A 17,532-nucleotide genomic window follows, 5' to 3' on the forward strand; every position below is an offset into this window, starting at 1 on the left:
TCATGAAAAAAGTTCTTTGTTTCGTTGAGTTTATTTCATTTTGTTGAACAAATATTATGATCTTATTATGTATATAGATCTGCGTGCACATTAATATGATGACATTTCAAAAAATGAAACTATCTGTAGCATATTTTGTTATTATGTTGTAGCCATATGATACAATCCACTACAATATGGAATCTTAACTGTGCATGGATTAATTTTTGACTGGGCCATCATAACTTGAATTTACAATTCTGAGCCGTCTGGTGTAATCATATTACAAGTCATGTGGAACTTTCTAGGCCCATACTCATGGACGACTCACTACTCTTCCCGGATTACAAAAACACAAGAAGAAATGTTTGGGAAAATCTGAATGGATGCTCAAACTTCTATGTTGTTCAGGGAGGGTAATGGAATCAGGGAAATGACAGGTGGGGTGAGGAAGGAACCCCCCCTCCCCCTCCTAAGAAAATAGTAGATATTTGGAAATTGTAATTCAATACCATTGCATGTAGTATAAGACAGTCCCTAATTATCCCCCCAAAAAAGGGTGGATTTCGAGTTATTCCAAGTTTCCAAAATGAGTCTCCTAACATAGCAGGGCTCTGGAGAGTAAACATAACATAACGTCATAAAACACATAATAACATAACATTTAATGCTTTCCTAGACATAAATATATCACCTTCAGAGAAACTAACACCTTGAGAGAATCTTCTGTGGTGACTGATATATTTGGAGATGAGGGGAATGATTTAAAAATATCTGCGAAACACTTTTTGAAGGCTTTGTAGGACATTGTCTTATATACTACTATGGTTCCTATGAACAAAAATTGCTATGCATTATTTCCATTTGAATAGAAATGTGCCCAGTTTGCAAGGCAATTTGTGATGCGATACTGACTCAATTATTCCTTGCATATATAATGAGTTAATTATTTAACCAAACTGGTATATTAAGCAGCATAGATTAATCAGTCTTGGACAAATTTTACATCAACCAGGCTGTTGCTTAAAATAAGATGTTCGTTTGATCTAAACAAACTCCTTAATTAAGAATCCTCTAATATCTTTCTACTCAAAGACATTAATTAGATATTAATTAAAAGATTCTATCCACAGCTGAAACTTCTGTGGCTGGGAAAACATTTTGTATCTAGCATTTCCAACATATTTGCCATTTTTGGCCAGTTTCATCAATTTTTAGCATTGTCAATCATTATTTGATCAAAGTAAACACTTGTACTAGTGCAGCTAATAATCTGTCTTGTGATGGGATTTTTGTATTGAAACAGTGTCGATTGTGTATGGCAATACATGCCAGAAGCCGTCTGGTAAAAGGAGAGACCTACTGTAAGTAGTGTCTCTAATCTGCACAATATCCTGAGTTCATGGTACATTGAAAACAAACAAAAAAATCTAAAATATGTTGACTTTTACTGATTAGTCAATAAAAGATTAACAAAGATAGAAACAAAGCATTTCCAGAAAACATTTGTTACATTGTCAAAACACTACTGACAAAGATCTTTCAGTAAATGTTAAAATACAAGCATAGTTAACTTTATCAGAACAAACACATCTCCACTAAGTAGAAAGGTAAATTTTTTCCCCTCACTTTAAGGATGGAAAAATTCATTTTGTCATATTTTTTTCTGCAATTACGTTTGTCTGTAAGTTGTCCTCAATTTGTAACATTTGCATGTCATATGACAATCTCCTTAAATAATCTTTCACTTAAACTGGCTGTTACAGGACACTATACCAACCACCACAGATGAAAAAAAATTAAATATTTAAATTTAGTTTGTTCTATAAAGAGGCAAAACTAAGGTTGTTTGTATCATATACAATTCTATAACTTATATATAACATAGACAATACCAGAGAAAAAAATTTCATAAACCTTTCAGTCAGGCAGATGTCAGGGAAGAGGGAGGGGGGAACCTATAAGCTCAATCCTCTGAATACATCCCCAAATATTATCCGACATCCTTACAGCAACAAGTCATAATATTAAAGGGATGCCTTAGTAGTCTGTGACAGACACAAACTAATGCCCAGTCTAGACAGAAATTGTTCAACTCTGTTCACCTGTACACAGACCTCTGTATAGTACAACAGTGTTTTGGCTACATGCCAATGGTTTTAATCAAAGGTTATATTATTTCTTCCTCTTCTTGGTCTTTGGTTGCTGATTTTCCTGGTCTTCGTTGTCCTGGTCTTCATTATCTTCACCATCTGAATTCTGCTGATGTGAGACAAAGTAACAGTGTTATTAGCATCATTGGACTTCACTACAAGATAGCCCATACCGTATAGCAGGGAGTGGTTATCGTTTACTCAGGGATCACTCAAAGCAAAGTTTTCGACACTAGAATCCTGATAGAGACACCTGTATTAATGCACAACTTGGCCAAACAGCTGAGAAAAATCAGATTTAATGTTTCTTCTGAAGACTTAAAGAAGTTTATATAAGACAAGATCGCACCACCTTAATGCTTCAATTTCAAAGGTTTCTTCTACTTATTATAATGTTGATTATTATCATGTTGATTTTGCAGTAAAAGAGATGGATTTTTGCAAAAGGCTGTAAACAAAATATTGAAGTTCTTTTATAAGACCAAATACTGCCACCAACTTCAGTACCAACACTGTTGACACTGACCTTTAAGAATATCGAAAGTAAAACAGAATTGTCAAACAGATGGAATGTTACATGTTTCACCTCCTGGTAGCAGTACCACATAACACTTTTAAGAAATGGCAGCTCTGTGACACCCCTTTGAGGCCCGAATATCTTTCACATGGAACAAGATTTTACCTGGATATATGCAGGGGAGGGGGGGGGGTTGACCTCTCCCTTGACGATGCAATTCATTAACTTGGTTTACTCAAGTCTAATTCAAGTGATGAATAGAAAGCACGTCATCTGATCTGCTATTTGATATGTGCTAACCCGAGAAAGGTTTTGGAATGATGACATGTTTACATTCAATTGGTATAATTTAAAGTGTCAACAAGGGGAAAAGGGGGTTCTTTTATTTAAATGCAATATTCGTTTGTGTCACTACTCAGAGCTCCTAAAATCATCATACACTTGCCGCCAAACACACAAGAAAGAAAAAAATGTTTCAAAAGCAGTCGCACATTGCACAACTCTAAAAAGATACATGCATGTACCAGGAGTTAACATTGGCTAATGCGTTTCATAGCTCTATTTGGGGGGGGGGGGTGGTAGGATGGAAGGAAGCCTTTACCTCTGATTCACTGCCGCTCTCATTGAAAGCTGCCTCCACGGCAGCCGAGTTGATCCTGAAATCTCTGCAGGTACTCAACTTGAAATCCTGCAGTAGGTTGGTCTATCGAAGCAAGAAAACATAAATTGGAGTACCGAGACTGCGCATCTTAAAGACTGATTTTAGTCTATATTCGTATTTAAACATTTACTTCATTCTCCTAAGAATTGAATCTTTAATTAAGGTTTTGCATCATTGATAGATATCTATGATTTCTGGTCCATGAGATGACACAAGACACATATCAGTATTAAGGAACTTCAAGATTTTTCTGGATAAAATTTTGCTATACATCTTCTTCTCTCAAGCCCTGCTCTGACCAGACAACTCTTCCCCAGACGTGAAGGAATATGGACCCTTTCGAGCATCACAGAGAGTAGCTCTTTCAGGACGGTTTAAAATATTAGGAAACAGAATATGCCAATTAGACTTAAAGTAGTAAACAGTGAGTAAGGGACATAATGACAGATTATGTTCAACAGATGGGAGGAAAGGGTGAAGAACTTAAACAGAGGAGGAGGGGACATGGACTTCAGCCAGGGAGGGGGCTACCCCATACCTGGCAACACCCTCCCTTGGAATATCTCATTCCCTCTCTACCGGTTCTCTTTCCAGGAAGTCTAAAGAGGATTCTAATCGAAGCTTGGAGAGCAGACTCCTCCCAAAAACTTTCTTAATCGTGATAAATCACTGAAAGCAATCCATGAGTGACGTGGCTGTGGGAGGTCTCCATCTTACTTACATAAATCTGAAACATTTCAAAATACTAATTTTCGACATCATTACTTTCCCTTCCTCTCTTCAGTTCCCCACGAACATCCAAAATGTCCTGCCCCCACCCCCCCTAAAACAAAAAAAAACTTACCTTTGATTTCTTAGCAAGTCTGATGACAAACTTCTCGTAGTTTTCGATGGCATAGATCAGGTTTGGGATAAGTTTCCCTTCTCTCATGACTACACCAGCTTTACCCTTCATCAGGAAGGCTGAATCGCCCCCTCCCGTCTTACCGGAGGGTTTTGCACCCTTCTTCTTACTCTTTTGCTTTGGAATGGAACTAAGTTTCTCAGCTTGGGTTGTCTGAAGAAAGATAGTCAATTACAATAAATATTAATAAGGGATGTAAAGGTAAAAAATATCTATATACACAGCCAAAAAAAAAAGCATGTTTATCAATACTTATAAACAGCATAATTAGGAAGCTTTTAGTTTCTGAGCTAATTCACATTTCACACGTTTCACACACGTACCACATGTAACACGTTTCAAGGAGATATGAAGGAATACCCCTTTAAGCTATCCCTTTGTTATATGCCACATGTACATACTGTACCTGTACATATGTAATGAACGGATAAATGGACTGTGTGAGCTGGGTTCCCGATAACTTCACCAGTTTCTCATATCTCTCTGAGAAATGGCCAGTATGCCCCACATACAGAGACAGGAACTGCAATTAAAGAGTCATAATAAAGAATAGAGATATGATAAATGTTTAGATATTAAAAGTAACAAACATAACCGACAGAGTGAAACTGATACAGTTAATTATCTGTTGCATTAAAGGGGTGGTGACTTTAGCCAGAATGTCAGTCTTGCTTGATGTGTTATAGTTCAAGCAAAAAGAAAAAGATTTTGAGTGTTGGTATTAAATGCCCCTGAAAGGCTTCAAACATCATAAAAAGGCCTAAATGTAAATACTAATCCATTGTTTTATAAGTTCATATAACTCCACAAAAACATATTCCTTGACTTCATATACATAAGAGACCGGCCTTGTATGACATTCGACATCATTTGTCCTTGACAAATTTGTACTGTTTTGTAAAACTGTCATTTTGAAGACATAAAAGTCTTAATGTTTTCCAACTGAGTTTTGTGTTACATCTGAGGAACTGACCTGACTGGCTGTGTATTAGACTTACTAGTCCAGTCACTTTAGTTGATGACCTTACCTTATTTGAAAGGGTCATTTCTCAAAAATGCAAACTGTTATAATAGAAAATCCAACCTGAACTGATAGTAGTCTCTATTTAATGATCTACAAATTTTAATTTGTGTCTAAAGGTCATCCTTGCAGACTTAACTGGTAAATGGTGCTTCATAGTTCTATAAAGTGGTGTAAAACAGGTGAGGGGATGCCCAGCAGGGTTACTAACACAATCAGACTGGTAGCAAGTACACTACCCGATACTCAGTTATATGCACATGTATAACACAGAATGAACAGAGTGTAAACTGCTAACTGGTTCTGAACAGAGATACCTGGCAGAGGTGGAGGATGGAAGGACTATGACTGTAGGCGAATTGTCTAGCCTACATGCCATGGGGGGAGGAGGAGGGGAGGGGGGTACTCCACGGATATTGTAGGAAACATCTCCACATTGGATTACTGAGTACATTCCTTCCCGATGTAGGTCTGCAACATTTTCTTTATTCCATGACAAATCTTTTCAAATTCATCTCCATGTGGAGTGAGTTAATACAACATCAGACAAATGGTATATTTATATCACAGGAAAAGATCATCTCCATGTGGAATGAGTTAATACAACATCAGACCCATGGTATATTTATATCACAGGAAAAGATCTTACGTATTTGCAGAAGATGGTCAGCACATCATAGAGCTTAACCAGACTCTTGACGGTGTTGCTCAATGGCAGACCGACTGGGACGGCAGTCTGTGTGAGTTCGTGGAAACTGTTGAGTAGGAAGCCCAGTTGGTGACAGATTACTTTCTCAAACTTTTCAAGATCTTCATTTTCTTCGTCCTCGGTAGCTTTCTCTGGAAACGGAAGAATAACACTAATTCTGAGGGAATGGATGTAACAAACTAAGATGGATATAATTTGTCAAAGTGTATCTAACCTGAGGAAAGCATGCATTGATCATTCAACAAGAAACAGCTACATGTAACGTAACTGGATGTGCAAACGGAACAATTTCGAACATAAGACAGTCCCCAAAGCTCTAGTATTGCTCTTGTTCTAGTGAAATCAAAATAAAACAACTTTATTCCCCACAGCATTAATATATATATCTATCTATATATATATCTATATAAATATATATATATATATATATGTATAGACTCATTACGTTTTCAATTATATATATTCATTTGCCTTTGTCGTTTACCTCCATTTCATTAACAAAAGTCTGTGTAAAGTATCTCTTTTGAGATCCGGCTTTAGGAATCACAAATGACTTCCAGTTGGTTAGAATCATGTTTGATCTCTAGAGTAGGGCAAATATGTCACCAAAAACAGAACTAGTATTGTTCGATACAGGTGAGAAACGCCTTCAGTGGAATTACGCCCTTCCTTACAGGTTTCGAACCTCTGGACATACAATCAGCGTCCATAGCCAAGTTGGTTAGGGTGTCCGCATATAAAGCGGGTTCGAATCCCGGTGGAGACTGGAAGTTTTTTCACTGTTCTAAATATACACATATACATATATATATATATTTATATATATGTATATATATATATATATATACATATATATATATATATATATATGTATGTTTATGTGGAGAAGTAAAATAATTGTTTCCTTTACATTAGACCACAGAGATAGTTGTATGGAACAACTGCAAAAGAAAGTCTCTGCTGAAATAAAATAATGGTATTAAAAAACTTAGATCATGAAGAAAACTTTTAAGATGTAATATAATTTACATTGATTACCATTCCTTGGAAGTCCTGAATTGCTTGCCGTTTTCTTGTTAAGCAGCCACACTATCTTATCCACGAGATAATCGGACCAGGATAACACTAACAACTGAAAAGTATTTCAAAACAAGAAATAAAATCAAAACAAGAAAAGTTCTGTCACCAGTATCATTGTAGTGACATTCAACAACAAGCTCCCTCTGTGTTCAGGTAAAGTGGTCAGATGCTGGGAAAAGAGCCCCCCCCCCATCTATAAAGGGGGACGATAAGCAGCTTTTTTATTTTGGACGACAAATTCTCCAAACCGATTGAAGATTACTAAATGATAAGATTGTGATTGATCACACAAAGATATAATCTTCATTTTTTCTTTCACCAAATTTTTTTTCTTTTTTTCACAAATAAAAAGATTTTTCTTAATTAAATGGAGGGAGTTTATTCAACAAATAAAGCTTACTAAGTGAATAAGAAATGAATTTGATATGATCCTCAACATTTCTTCACTTGGGTACTTGTTTCATATAAGTGTTGAAAATGTTAAAAATGCAAATTGGTCAAAAATGTCAAAACTGAAACTTGACCAAGTTAAACAAGCCATTGAGCTACAGTACTTAAAAATGGCAGTTTAGGATTTACAAGTCAGAAAGAGTGACAAGTTTTCTCATAGATCCGATTCAATAAATCTCATCATGTTCTCTTGAAAATAGGAGAGATCATAATACTAATACAGAGATGCAACTTGCAGTTAACGTAGATTAGGATAATATCAGTATCCTAACCTGTTCAAAGTAACCATTCCCCTGAACCCCAGCTTGCATATCCTCCCACTATAAATATCAAACATGCTACACTTACGATGCATTGGTGAGATGTCTTATTGTTGACAATCGCAAAGTGAGTTTTGTCTTCAACCTCAACCTCCTGAAAGACAATCAAAGGAAGATAAAAGTGAAGGAGAATAAAACAACAGAATTGTGGGGTGTGAGAGGAGGGGAAGGGTGAATGACGGAGGGGTAATTCATGCCTTAATGCATTGAATGGTACTTCAAGGCATTCTCATGTCTAGATCCACTTAATAGCAGCGAATCAAAAACAGTTTTCATTAACTTTCATGTTTAAGTCTTACTTTCTTTTTAAAAATCTACAAGAGATATTGAAATATAACCTGGACTGACAGTAGTCTTTACTTTGTTGGTGGTTTTATGTTTGTTTTTTCCCTAAGTTCTTGTCTCTAGAGGCTAGAGTCATCATCCTTGAAGGATTCTCACCTGGTCAATATCACCAACTTGACTATGAAGATCCTGAGACATGGATCGGATGAGAGAGCCGCCGCTTTTAACACAGATCGTCAGGTCCCACTGCAAGGATAACAATCTCTTGGCCAAGACAGGATCATCTGGCACAAAGGTTAAAAGAATAGAAAAAAATATATTCTCATCAATATATTGGTTATTTATAAGTTGATTATTATTTTATGGTTTTAAGAAGTTCATTGCTTAAATCATGGTACTATTTATGACACTTATTTTAAACTATAAAACATCACTTCAAAAAAATGACTTTAAGAAAATAACTTCATAATTAAACGGTACATAGAAATATCCGAGAGAGTTATCAGTTTTGCAGAGATCAAATATTTGAATGTCAAAAAAAAATGTCAATATTTGAAAGCAAGCATTATATTATCTGTTCATAACTTGATTATGTGTTAAAAGAATACTGTTATCAGTAAACCATTGGTTCCACTACTGATAATAGGGTTATCAACATTGATGTTGTTCTGTTATTTATGTATTCTATTATTTTTAGACCTGTGCTATGGTTGAGGGGATAAAGGGTTGTGGCATTAGAAGTAATATGCAACCTTACATCTGGGAGATCGTGGGTTCCACTACTGGCCGGCCAGAGTAAGGTGGGTTTTGTCTTCCTGGGGAAATCTATGGTTTCCCCATTTGAAATGCTCTTATAATTTTGTAAAGAAAATGAGCTAAGACTGTAGGTTGGATGGCCAACCGACATGAAGTGTTAGTTATATTCCATTGTAATTGTTTTTGTATTAAAGCGCTTTGGATCATCGCTCTTCCAGAGTTGTACTCAGAGCTATATAAATGTATTATTGCTATTATTACCACATGCACATGTGGTTGCTTAGCAACGTAAAATAACAGCCTTCCCGCCTTCCCGCCTTCGTCAATTTGTTGTAGTTTCTAATATGAATAATGCATAGCAGGCCACACAATGTATGCTGGGCACAGATATGCACACACACGCACACACAGAACTTTGTAGAGTTATGAACATATATATGGAAAGATAACTAGTTGATGCAAGTGACCAAAACACTCCTTTATCCTACAATGGGACTTCTCTTCATTTGCAACAAAAACCGATGTTGTAGGAAAACAGAGTACCAAACAAAAACCAGTTGTTAATCAGTTTGATGGAATAAGTGGCCGCAAAACCTCTTCTTAGATGTTTTGAATGACATACTATTAGGCACCTACAGGTTTGATCACAGAGGTTATCTTTGCAGTATTCTAGTAGTAAGTGTGTGATCCAACCAAGTCATGCATATGTAAACAAGGTGATTCCATTCCTTGGAAGGGGAGGAGGTTCCAAGGTAGAGGAAACTTGAGAAATGTTACTTTTTTAAAGGCACAAAAATATTGCTCAATACTGTACAACATATTTAAATCATTGATAAAAGAAACCCCTTACCTATGGTGTGATCAGAGCAGACTTTCGTGGTCCAGGAATGCATTTGAGTGAACTGTGAATGAAAAAGGTACTAAAGCTATGCTTTACACAGAACCCAAACTAGAGACGAAAACCATCAGACTGCTGTAAAAGCTACGAACAAGATATTTACAAACTATGCGCACGTTTTTCATATGGCGAGGTAAGTGAACTCTCGTCTGTTGATATGGGACCTTAATTGGCGGACCCTGGGAGCAGGAATGCGAAATTTACACGCCTGCCTAACAACTCTCTAAACACTCATCGAAAGGAAAAGGCTTGGTATAAGCCTGCGTTCATCCATGATAATCACAAGGATTGGGTTTCATGGCTTCCCAACCAACGGAGAAATACTAAACAAAACTAGACAAGACCACCCTCCGCTGCCAAATATTTCTCCAAAAAGAAATTCATAAAAACTTCATAAAAGATAAATATAAAGAGAGCTATTCATACAGTATGACCGAGGGCAAACTCTTCCATTTTCTCCATCTTCAAACGACTTGAAATTTAATCAACTCTTCAATGGTTACATTCTTGTAATTTTTGGATTGACATAGAAATGCTTACAGCAGCATAACAGTTACTTTATAGATAGAGGTGTTTCCAACAATGTTGCTAACATGACTACAATTGTTGAAGAGCTACTCATACAGCATGACCGAAGGCAAACTCTTCCATTTTTCAAACGACTTGAAATTTAATCAACTTTTCAATGGTCTCATTCTTGTAAGTTTTGGATTGGACACAGATGCAATTCTGAAAACACAACAGTACCACTGTTAATAACCTTTCCTTTTCTCACCTGTTCACTGTCAACATCGAGTTCTTTGGCAAGGGCACCAAAGATACCGCAGAAGCTGACAGAATCCTTCAAAGAGATCACTCGATCATCGGACTCAGTCGTCAGAATATCGATGAACATTCTCTGGAGAAGAACATTGGATGGAGAGTATTGGAGCAGAAAGCTATGTTTAACTTGTTAATTGCATATATGTACATATCAGTGTTAGGGCTAGGATGTGAAAACAGGAGGGAAATTCCCCCAGTCAATTTACTTTTGAGGGGACTTTCAAATTTGGAGGGATTGTAAAAAAAATATTTGGGGTAGGGGAAATTTCATGATGTACATACATATGCCCGTAACCAGAGTTAGCGGACATATAGTACATACAGTGCACGTGGTCGACCATTGTGACCAATACACACTTTGCAGTGCCACACTAACAAAGCCAGGGTTTTCTTTTTGAAAAACTTTATAATATCCGGCTTGTTATTGGCAAGTTCTGTAATGACAGTAATGGTGTCAGTTGCGGGAAGAACCAGGAATTCTTGCAGGGAATTCCCACCAAGAGAAAGTATTTTAGCAGGACCCTCAAAATAAATTGTGCAATCCTGCCTCCTAATGTGAACGTTGGTACAGATACAGATACTTACAGCTGATACACAGGGGGAAAAAAAGAAAAAAGAAAAAAAAAGAATGGAATGATATGAGAGAGGTATAAACTTAAGATTTTCTGCTGGAAAAAAAACTGACCAAAGCTCTTATGGCTTCCTAACTTTGTTCAACGTATTCAAATGAATTTCTGTGTCTTTCTGGACATCCTTTTCACTTCTTTCATTGGTGGTAAAAGTATGATGGCCTGGTGATAGAACCATGCTAACCACTCACCTGTAACTTCTTCATAAAGATATGGATACTATTGTGTGGACTGATTTGGTGCTGGTCAGCGATAGATGGCTCTAATTCTTGTAAGTAGTCGCTGATTTTCATTTTAAACTGATCACAGATTATAACAGTCGCTAGTTCTAAGCCCTCTATGGCCAGAGTGCTTGTGGCCTGAAAAGAAAAGAGGAGCAAAATGATAGAAAGAAGAACGAGGGCAACATTCGGAAAAAGGGATAAAGAAGGCTTCTGACTTCACCGTACTTGATAAACCGTAGTGTAAAGGTAGTAAAAGAGTGTATTGTTTTTTAGAGATGACATTGAAAGGGCCAACTCTTTTGGGGAGGGGGACAACAGAGGCTAACCATTAGCACTTTCAGAATGATGGGATACTACTTTATGCTTGTCAATTGAGACTTAGTTCAAAGTTCACAAATAACGTCTCCAACTACTACTGCTTTAAAGTTGTTCAAAGTATACTTTAACAGACATTATCACCCTCTAAATAACTCTCAGAAATTGGAAAGCATTAAACTAGACAATTAATCTGACCAGTATGTGATTTTCTGGCATGTTTCTGGATAATACAACTCATGTAACTTTAAGTTTGTAGAATTGATAAAATTATACTGCTGCTAATATTACTGGTACGACTTTCAAAACAAATCACCAAGGCTTGTTCAAATTCCCTACCAGCCAAATGTTTCTTTGCTCTTTATTCGAAATCTGATTTTAATTTCTAAATCAGTGTTCCATTGTTCGCTTTATACTGGTACTAAATGTAATCAGACAGTAGTTTACAATGAAAGTTGTGGTTTAAAAATGATAACCAACTAATTTGCTCTCTGGTACAAACCTTTTGTTTGCCAACAACTTGAGTCTTTCCATAAAGACTTGTGTTGATTTGATCCAAGAATACCCTGAAAAAAACATGCAAAAAACAAAAGAAAGTGAAAAACACATGAACGAGGTGATTACAAATGGATTTAATTGGAACAAAAACAAATCATCCGTTTAAAAAGTTTATCTCGAGTTCAAATTGCAGAATTAAAAAGGGAAAGAGTTTATTTTGCAAAGTATTAGAGTTGAAAATTGTGTCTATAAGGCAAAAATCTGGATGAATTTAATTAATTCAATTTAATTTTGTTAATTTATGTAGCTTTCTTGCATTTCATAATCGGATTTCAGTTCCAGAGAGATTGGCTAAAGTTACAAATGTATCTGACTGTGTAAAATCCATAGTTTTCCATCTTCAGTGTTTCAAAAGTTTTTCTTCTTGTACAAATAGGTGCAATCAGCTGGTAATTTAATGACAATAACAAATGCAGACTTGGTTCTTCCATGCAAAGTAGGCTAGATACTTTCACTGTAAGAGTGTAGGCCTAGGCTGACAAGTAACCTTATTTCTGAAGAGAAACAACACTTTTTAGAGGCTTGAAGGACCCTCTGAAAGCAAACAACAATGCCGTTTCTGATGTGGCTGATTTCAGATGTGAATGGAAGAAGTAACGGAATCTTAATATAAATTTTCCTTATTCTATGTTTTTTTTCGTTAAAAAATGCTAACAGAACAAGAATACAACTTGAAATGTAGCTTTCAGTGTGATTCTCCCTAGCGATTGTCATGGTTGTCATAGCAACGAGTCTATGGCGAAACAGCGAAAATGAAGGGAGGGCGTTCTTGATTACTCCAGCACTTCCATTGATAGTGTAATGGTTAGAGGCCTTTAGTGGAACTTTCCCAGAGAGACACACTTACCGGGCTAGCACACACACAGCTTGGAACAATCTCTCTTTAGTTCCAATTAACGCATCCTCAGTTCCGTCTCTGATGGCCCTAAGTTTGTCCAAGGATGAGGAAACTAGGAAGTGACACAGACTGGTGTCATCTTTAAGCTTGAGGGCTGCTTCTTGGTTAGAAAAAGGATCGCTGCAAGAGATTTAAAAAAGAACTACAAAATTAACAAATAATTAATAACATCTTCTTCATGAAAGTATATCTCTGATGGAGAATAAAGTCAAGAGGGTATCTCACTGTCAAAGACTGAAATTTTTAGCCACATCAGGGTTTCCAAGAGATATAATAATGCTGGTTTTTTTTTTATAATATCTTCTATAAGTCTGAACTTTGGGGTTTATCTTAAATTTTTTAGCACCAGTGTGATCATCACTCTTCACAACATATCAACAGCAAAGTTGTCACTGCGGAGTTTAAACATCATTACTCACACATTGTCATGTTTTCTATGAAAATAGTTGCCAGTCGACTTTTATAGAGTTTTCAATTTATACTGAGGAGAAAGTTCCATTAAATTGAAATTAAGCATATAGCAAAATACTATGGAAACATCCATCAGTTTTGAAGAAAATTCTTACCCGAACAAACAATTTGAAAAATGTGAAAGGCAATGCAATGATATTTGACTTGGTACTGATTTCTTGCTGGATTTGGTGTTTTTGGAGTTGCCTTGGTTACCCTTGTCCATCATTATGCTCTGTAGTTGACTCCGTTGAGTAAACAGCTTCAGGATTTGATCAGCTGCTTCCATGCTGAAGAAAACATCAATAGACCAATGAAAATATGTTTTGGTAGTTGGTGATACATTTAAATCTTTGCTTGCCTGCAATTGCAAAAATAGTTGTGTAGCACCCCAAATTTTTGGTTTGATAAATTAGGACTTACTAGGATTTAGATTCCCTGGGGTTACACTTATCAAAATGTTGCCATAGATTCGTAATATTTTGAAGATAGTCAAGAATTTGTGCCACTGCATGGTTTTCTTTTACCCCTGTCTTTGTTAGAATACATGCCGAGAGAGTGCCTAACTAGTATTAAGCTGCAGTCCTTGCCCTAGAGATGCCAACCTCTTGACACAAAACAACAGACTGAATATCCTAAAAAATCAGATTTTGGAGAGAAAAATCAGATTTTCACGAAAACTCGACACTACCACTGGCCCGGAGCCAGTAAAATGTCAGAAAAATGTTTTATTGGTAAGAACGGGCAAGTAAAATGTTTGCTTTTTCATTAACATTTAATGAGAAAATTGTAAAGCTGCCGATTCCGCGTATTTCCCAGGCAGCCAGGCTGCCTAGGACATAATCTTTCATTCTCAACAGTTTTGACACAATAGGCACCGCAGGTCTGCAAAGATTACTATTGTTTAATATAGACTCATCCTTGCTGTAGCAGCTGTTGGCAGCTACTGCTACAGCTTGTCTCTTGGACACAGTGCCTGACTGATAAGTCACATTCATGTTCTTGCACTTATTCATTTTGTGTTGAGCTTATTATCTTACATAATACTATTACTAAGTGCACAGCGGAGAGAAGTGTATGGTAAGTAGCCTACTTAAACATGTGTTTTACCTTAATGCATCCTCTGTCAGGGTGAACTCCAGTATCGCATCAAACACATGCTGAAGTTGCATGGCTAGGTATGTGTTATTTTTTCCCACAGGTGAAGTGGTAGAAAAATCAGCTGATTTATCCTATGAAAAACAAAAACAAAAACTAAAAAGCACCATGCAATAGATCAAATCACAACTTATAGAATTAACAACTGTTTGATAATTTCAGGGTTGATTATCTCATGAGTTACCCATTACAGATATTGGTCCATTAGCCAGAGGTTGCAAATGATCATTATTTATTAATACTTTATATTATATCCGTTTAGTGGGGACATGTGGTCAAGTGGTCAAGGCAGTGGACTTGTGATCTAAGGCTTGCAGGTTTGAGTCCTGGCCAAATCATTACGTTGTGTCCTTGGGCAAGGCACTTTTTCTCCATTGCCTCTCTTCACCCCTGAGGTGTATAAATGGGGACCTGTGAGATAAACTGTCAGCTGGGTGCGGTTTAGCTGCTACCATGTGATTGTCTCTATGTTTGACAGGTTATCGTTGACCGGGTATATTGCACTTTGAGCCTTTGGGAAAGGCGCTATATATAAAAATATGAAATTATTTGTTATTATTATTATATCATGGCGGAAGAATACTTGCATTGCAAGCTATCTGATCACTGAAAACTGAGACAAACAGTGTGAGCTGCGTGATTAGTTACGTAATAGACGGACATGCAGCTCAACTGGAGTGACAGGAGGCGAGTCATAACTCTGTTAAGAAACAGGGAAAAACCCCGTTCTTTGGCGCAAACGGCAGGTTAAGGAAAGCAACCCATAGCTAATGGCCAATTTTGCGGCATGCCCATATTTCACACTTCCATTTGAGACTTTTGGCAGTTAACTACAACCAAACAAACTGTACTGTGTCTCAATCATATCCAACCACTTCACATATTCAGTACGTCATCCCGGGAAGACTATATTATCCTGTGTGGCATTGGGAAATGCTATACAAAATGGGCAAGTTGCTATATGTAAGTGCAGAGATTCATTGAAGTTTATGTACACAGGAACAATAGTATTTTATAAGAGACAACATTCACAGCTATCAAAACTGCTCTGGAAAATATTGGATGCTAAATTATTCCATGTCAATCCATTCAACTTTGCAGATTATTTTCTGCAGTGATTTTAAAGAATGGACCTTGTAACACTGTCAGGTGAAGGTGACTTTCTTGAAGTTATTCTCTGAGTCAGGGACAGCAGACCGGACAGAGGTGATGGCCGTGGAGGAGTACCCCTTCACTTTTGTGAAAACTTGGAAAAAGGGGTAAAATATTCTTGTCAACTCTGTATTTAGTTTTGACAAACACAAGTACATTTACAACAATTTGCATATTTTTGTCATTGAAGAAAAGCCATTTTCTGAACTGTTTTTCAGAAGACAATGTACCAACTTACCAATCTGAAATCTTCCATTTCACTCTTCACAAGACGATTCCTCAATGAAGTTAATTTAGCCGTGGCTTCCTCTACAGCTTCTTCAAGAGTATCGCCGTCTTCTTCCTCCTCGTCTACGTCGTCGATCATGTCTGCTGCCCTCGCTGTCTGCACCTTCTTGGCTCTCATCGTGCAGTGGACCAACGATTGTATCAAGTCGCCCTGGGCGGTGAGAAATGTCATTAAGTCTGCTATAAGTGTCTAACTAAAAGAATAATACGAAATATCTCTTCTCTTATTTTGGGCTGCTGATTCCCATTCTCTTGTTTATTAAATTTCAGATATATTACAGTTAGCTCTTATCATCAAATGACTGTTTGAAACTTTGCCATAACAAAAGGTGTATGCCCTATGTATAGTATCAAGCACCAAAATGCTAAGTTACAAATCTGCCCAAGTCTCCGTTCTTGAGACATTGTGTGGACAAGTTTTCACAGTTTGACCAATGCTATTGGTCAATGTTGACCAATGCTATCTTCCACAAAGCACACAGGTTTCCAAGCTGACTACTGACCATTAATACACCAAGTGTAGAATTTCTACAAAGATGCTCCTGCTTATTAAAGGTGTTGAATTTGTAGGTCATGTCCCTTCATGACTAGAAGGCATTACGACTGTCCTCAAATTAATCCAAACTTATCTAAATAGCAATGAATGGGTCAACTTGTTTAGCCATTGCAACATCACACAGACTGGTAGGGATGCATTGCATACTTACAAGAGGTTCAACAATGGCTACATTCTCCCCCCTGGGTGACAATGGTTGGTTCCAGTCTAATGGGTGGTTCTGCATCTTCATGACTAGAAGGCATTACGACTGTCCTCAAATTAATCCAAACTTATCTAAATATCAATGAATGGGTCAACTTGGTAGCCATTGCAACATCACACAGACTGGTAGGGATGCATTGTATACTTACAAGAGGTTCAACAATGTCAACTTTCTCCCCTTGGGTGACAATGGTTGGTTCCAGTCTCATGGGTGGTTCAGCGTCTTCGTCTGGATCCACATAAATATCGAGCTGTTTCACAAGGAGCATCAAGACAGGCACCAGGAGTTTGGAGTTGTGATGTACTACTCCATACAGACCCTGCATCCAATGTTAAAACATATGAATTAGTAAAGAATGAAGAAGAATGAGAAGAAAATACCAGCCATATATCAGTATACACACAATAGAAACACTAAATAAAGTGTGACAAGAACAAAAGAAGAAAAAGAATGGTAGTGTTGTAATATACTGATCTATACAGAGCCTGCATCCAATGTTAAAACATATGCATTAGTAAAGAATGAAGAAGAATGAGAAGAAAAT

At 36.9% G+C, this 17,532-nt stretch overlaps 1 protein-coding gene across 7 annotated transcripts in view; it reads right to left on the reverse strand.

Moving 5' to 3' along the window:
- Positions 1-189: 189 nt before the first annotated feature.
- The window catches only part of LOC139967633 (Fanconi anemia group I protein-like), a 35,429-nt gene continuing 18,086 nt past the window's right edge, over positions 190-17,532 (reverse strand). For 6 of the 7 annotated variants that reach the window (XM_071971613.1, XM_071971607.1, XM_071971609.1 and 3 more), the window contains exons 18-34: positions 17,137-17,307; positions 16,178-16,378; positions 14,740-14,861; positions 13,746-13,919; positions 13,129-13,299; positions 12,226-12,289; positions 11,376-11,543; positions 10,509-10,631; positions 9,686-9,737; positions 8,236-8,363; positions 7,823-7,888; positions 6,983-7,076; positions 5,885-6,075; positions 4,621-4,737; positions 4,155-4,367; positions 3,251-3,352; positions 190-2,241 (exon numbers count right to left, since the gene is read on the reverse strand). In XM_071971613.1, coding sequence (XP_071827714.1) covers positions 2,155-2,241; positions 3,251-3,352; positions 4,155-4,367; positions 4,621-4,737; positions 5,885-6,075; positions 6,983-7,076; positions 7,823-7,888; positions 8,236-8,363; positions 9,686-9,737; positions 10,509-10,631; positions 11,376-11,543; positions 12,226-12,289; positions 13,129-13,299; positions 13,746-13,919; positions 14,740-14,861; positions 16,178-16,378; positions 17,137-17,307 — 2,244 coding nt within the window. In that variant the 3' untranslated portion in view covers positions 190-2,154. The remainder of the gene's footprint in view (positions 2,242-3,250; positions 3,353-4,154; positions 4,368-4,620; positions 4,738-5,884; positions 6,076-6,982; positions 7,077-7,822; positions 7,889-8,235; positions 8,364-9,685; positions 9,738-10,508; positions 10,632-11,375; positions 11,544-12,225; positions 12,290-13,128; positions 13,300-13,745; positions 13,920-14,739; positions 14,862-16,177; positions 16,379-17,136; positions 17,308-17,532) is intronic. The other variant, XM_071971612.1, reaches the window with a different exon arrangement.

The sequence above is a fragment of the Apostichopus japonicus genome, chromosome 5, assembly GCF_037975245.1.
Source record: "Apostichopus japonicus isolate 1M-3 chromosome 5, ASM3797524v1, whole genome shotgun sequence".
Classification (NCBI taxonomy): Eukaryota; Metazoa; Echinodermata; class Holothuroidea; order Aspidochirotida; family Stichopodidae; genus Apostichopus; species Apostichopus japonicus.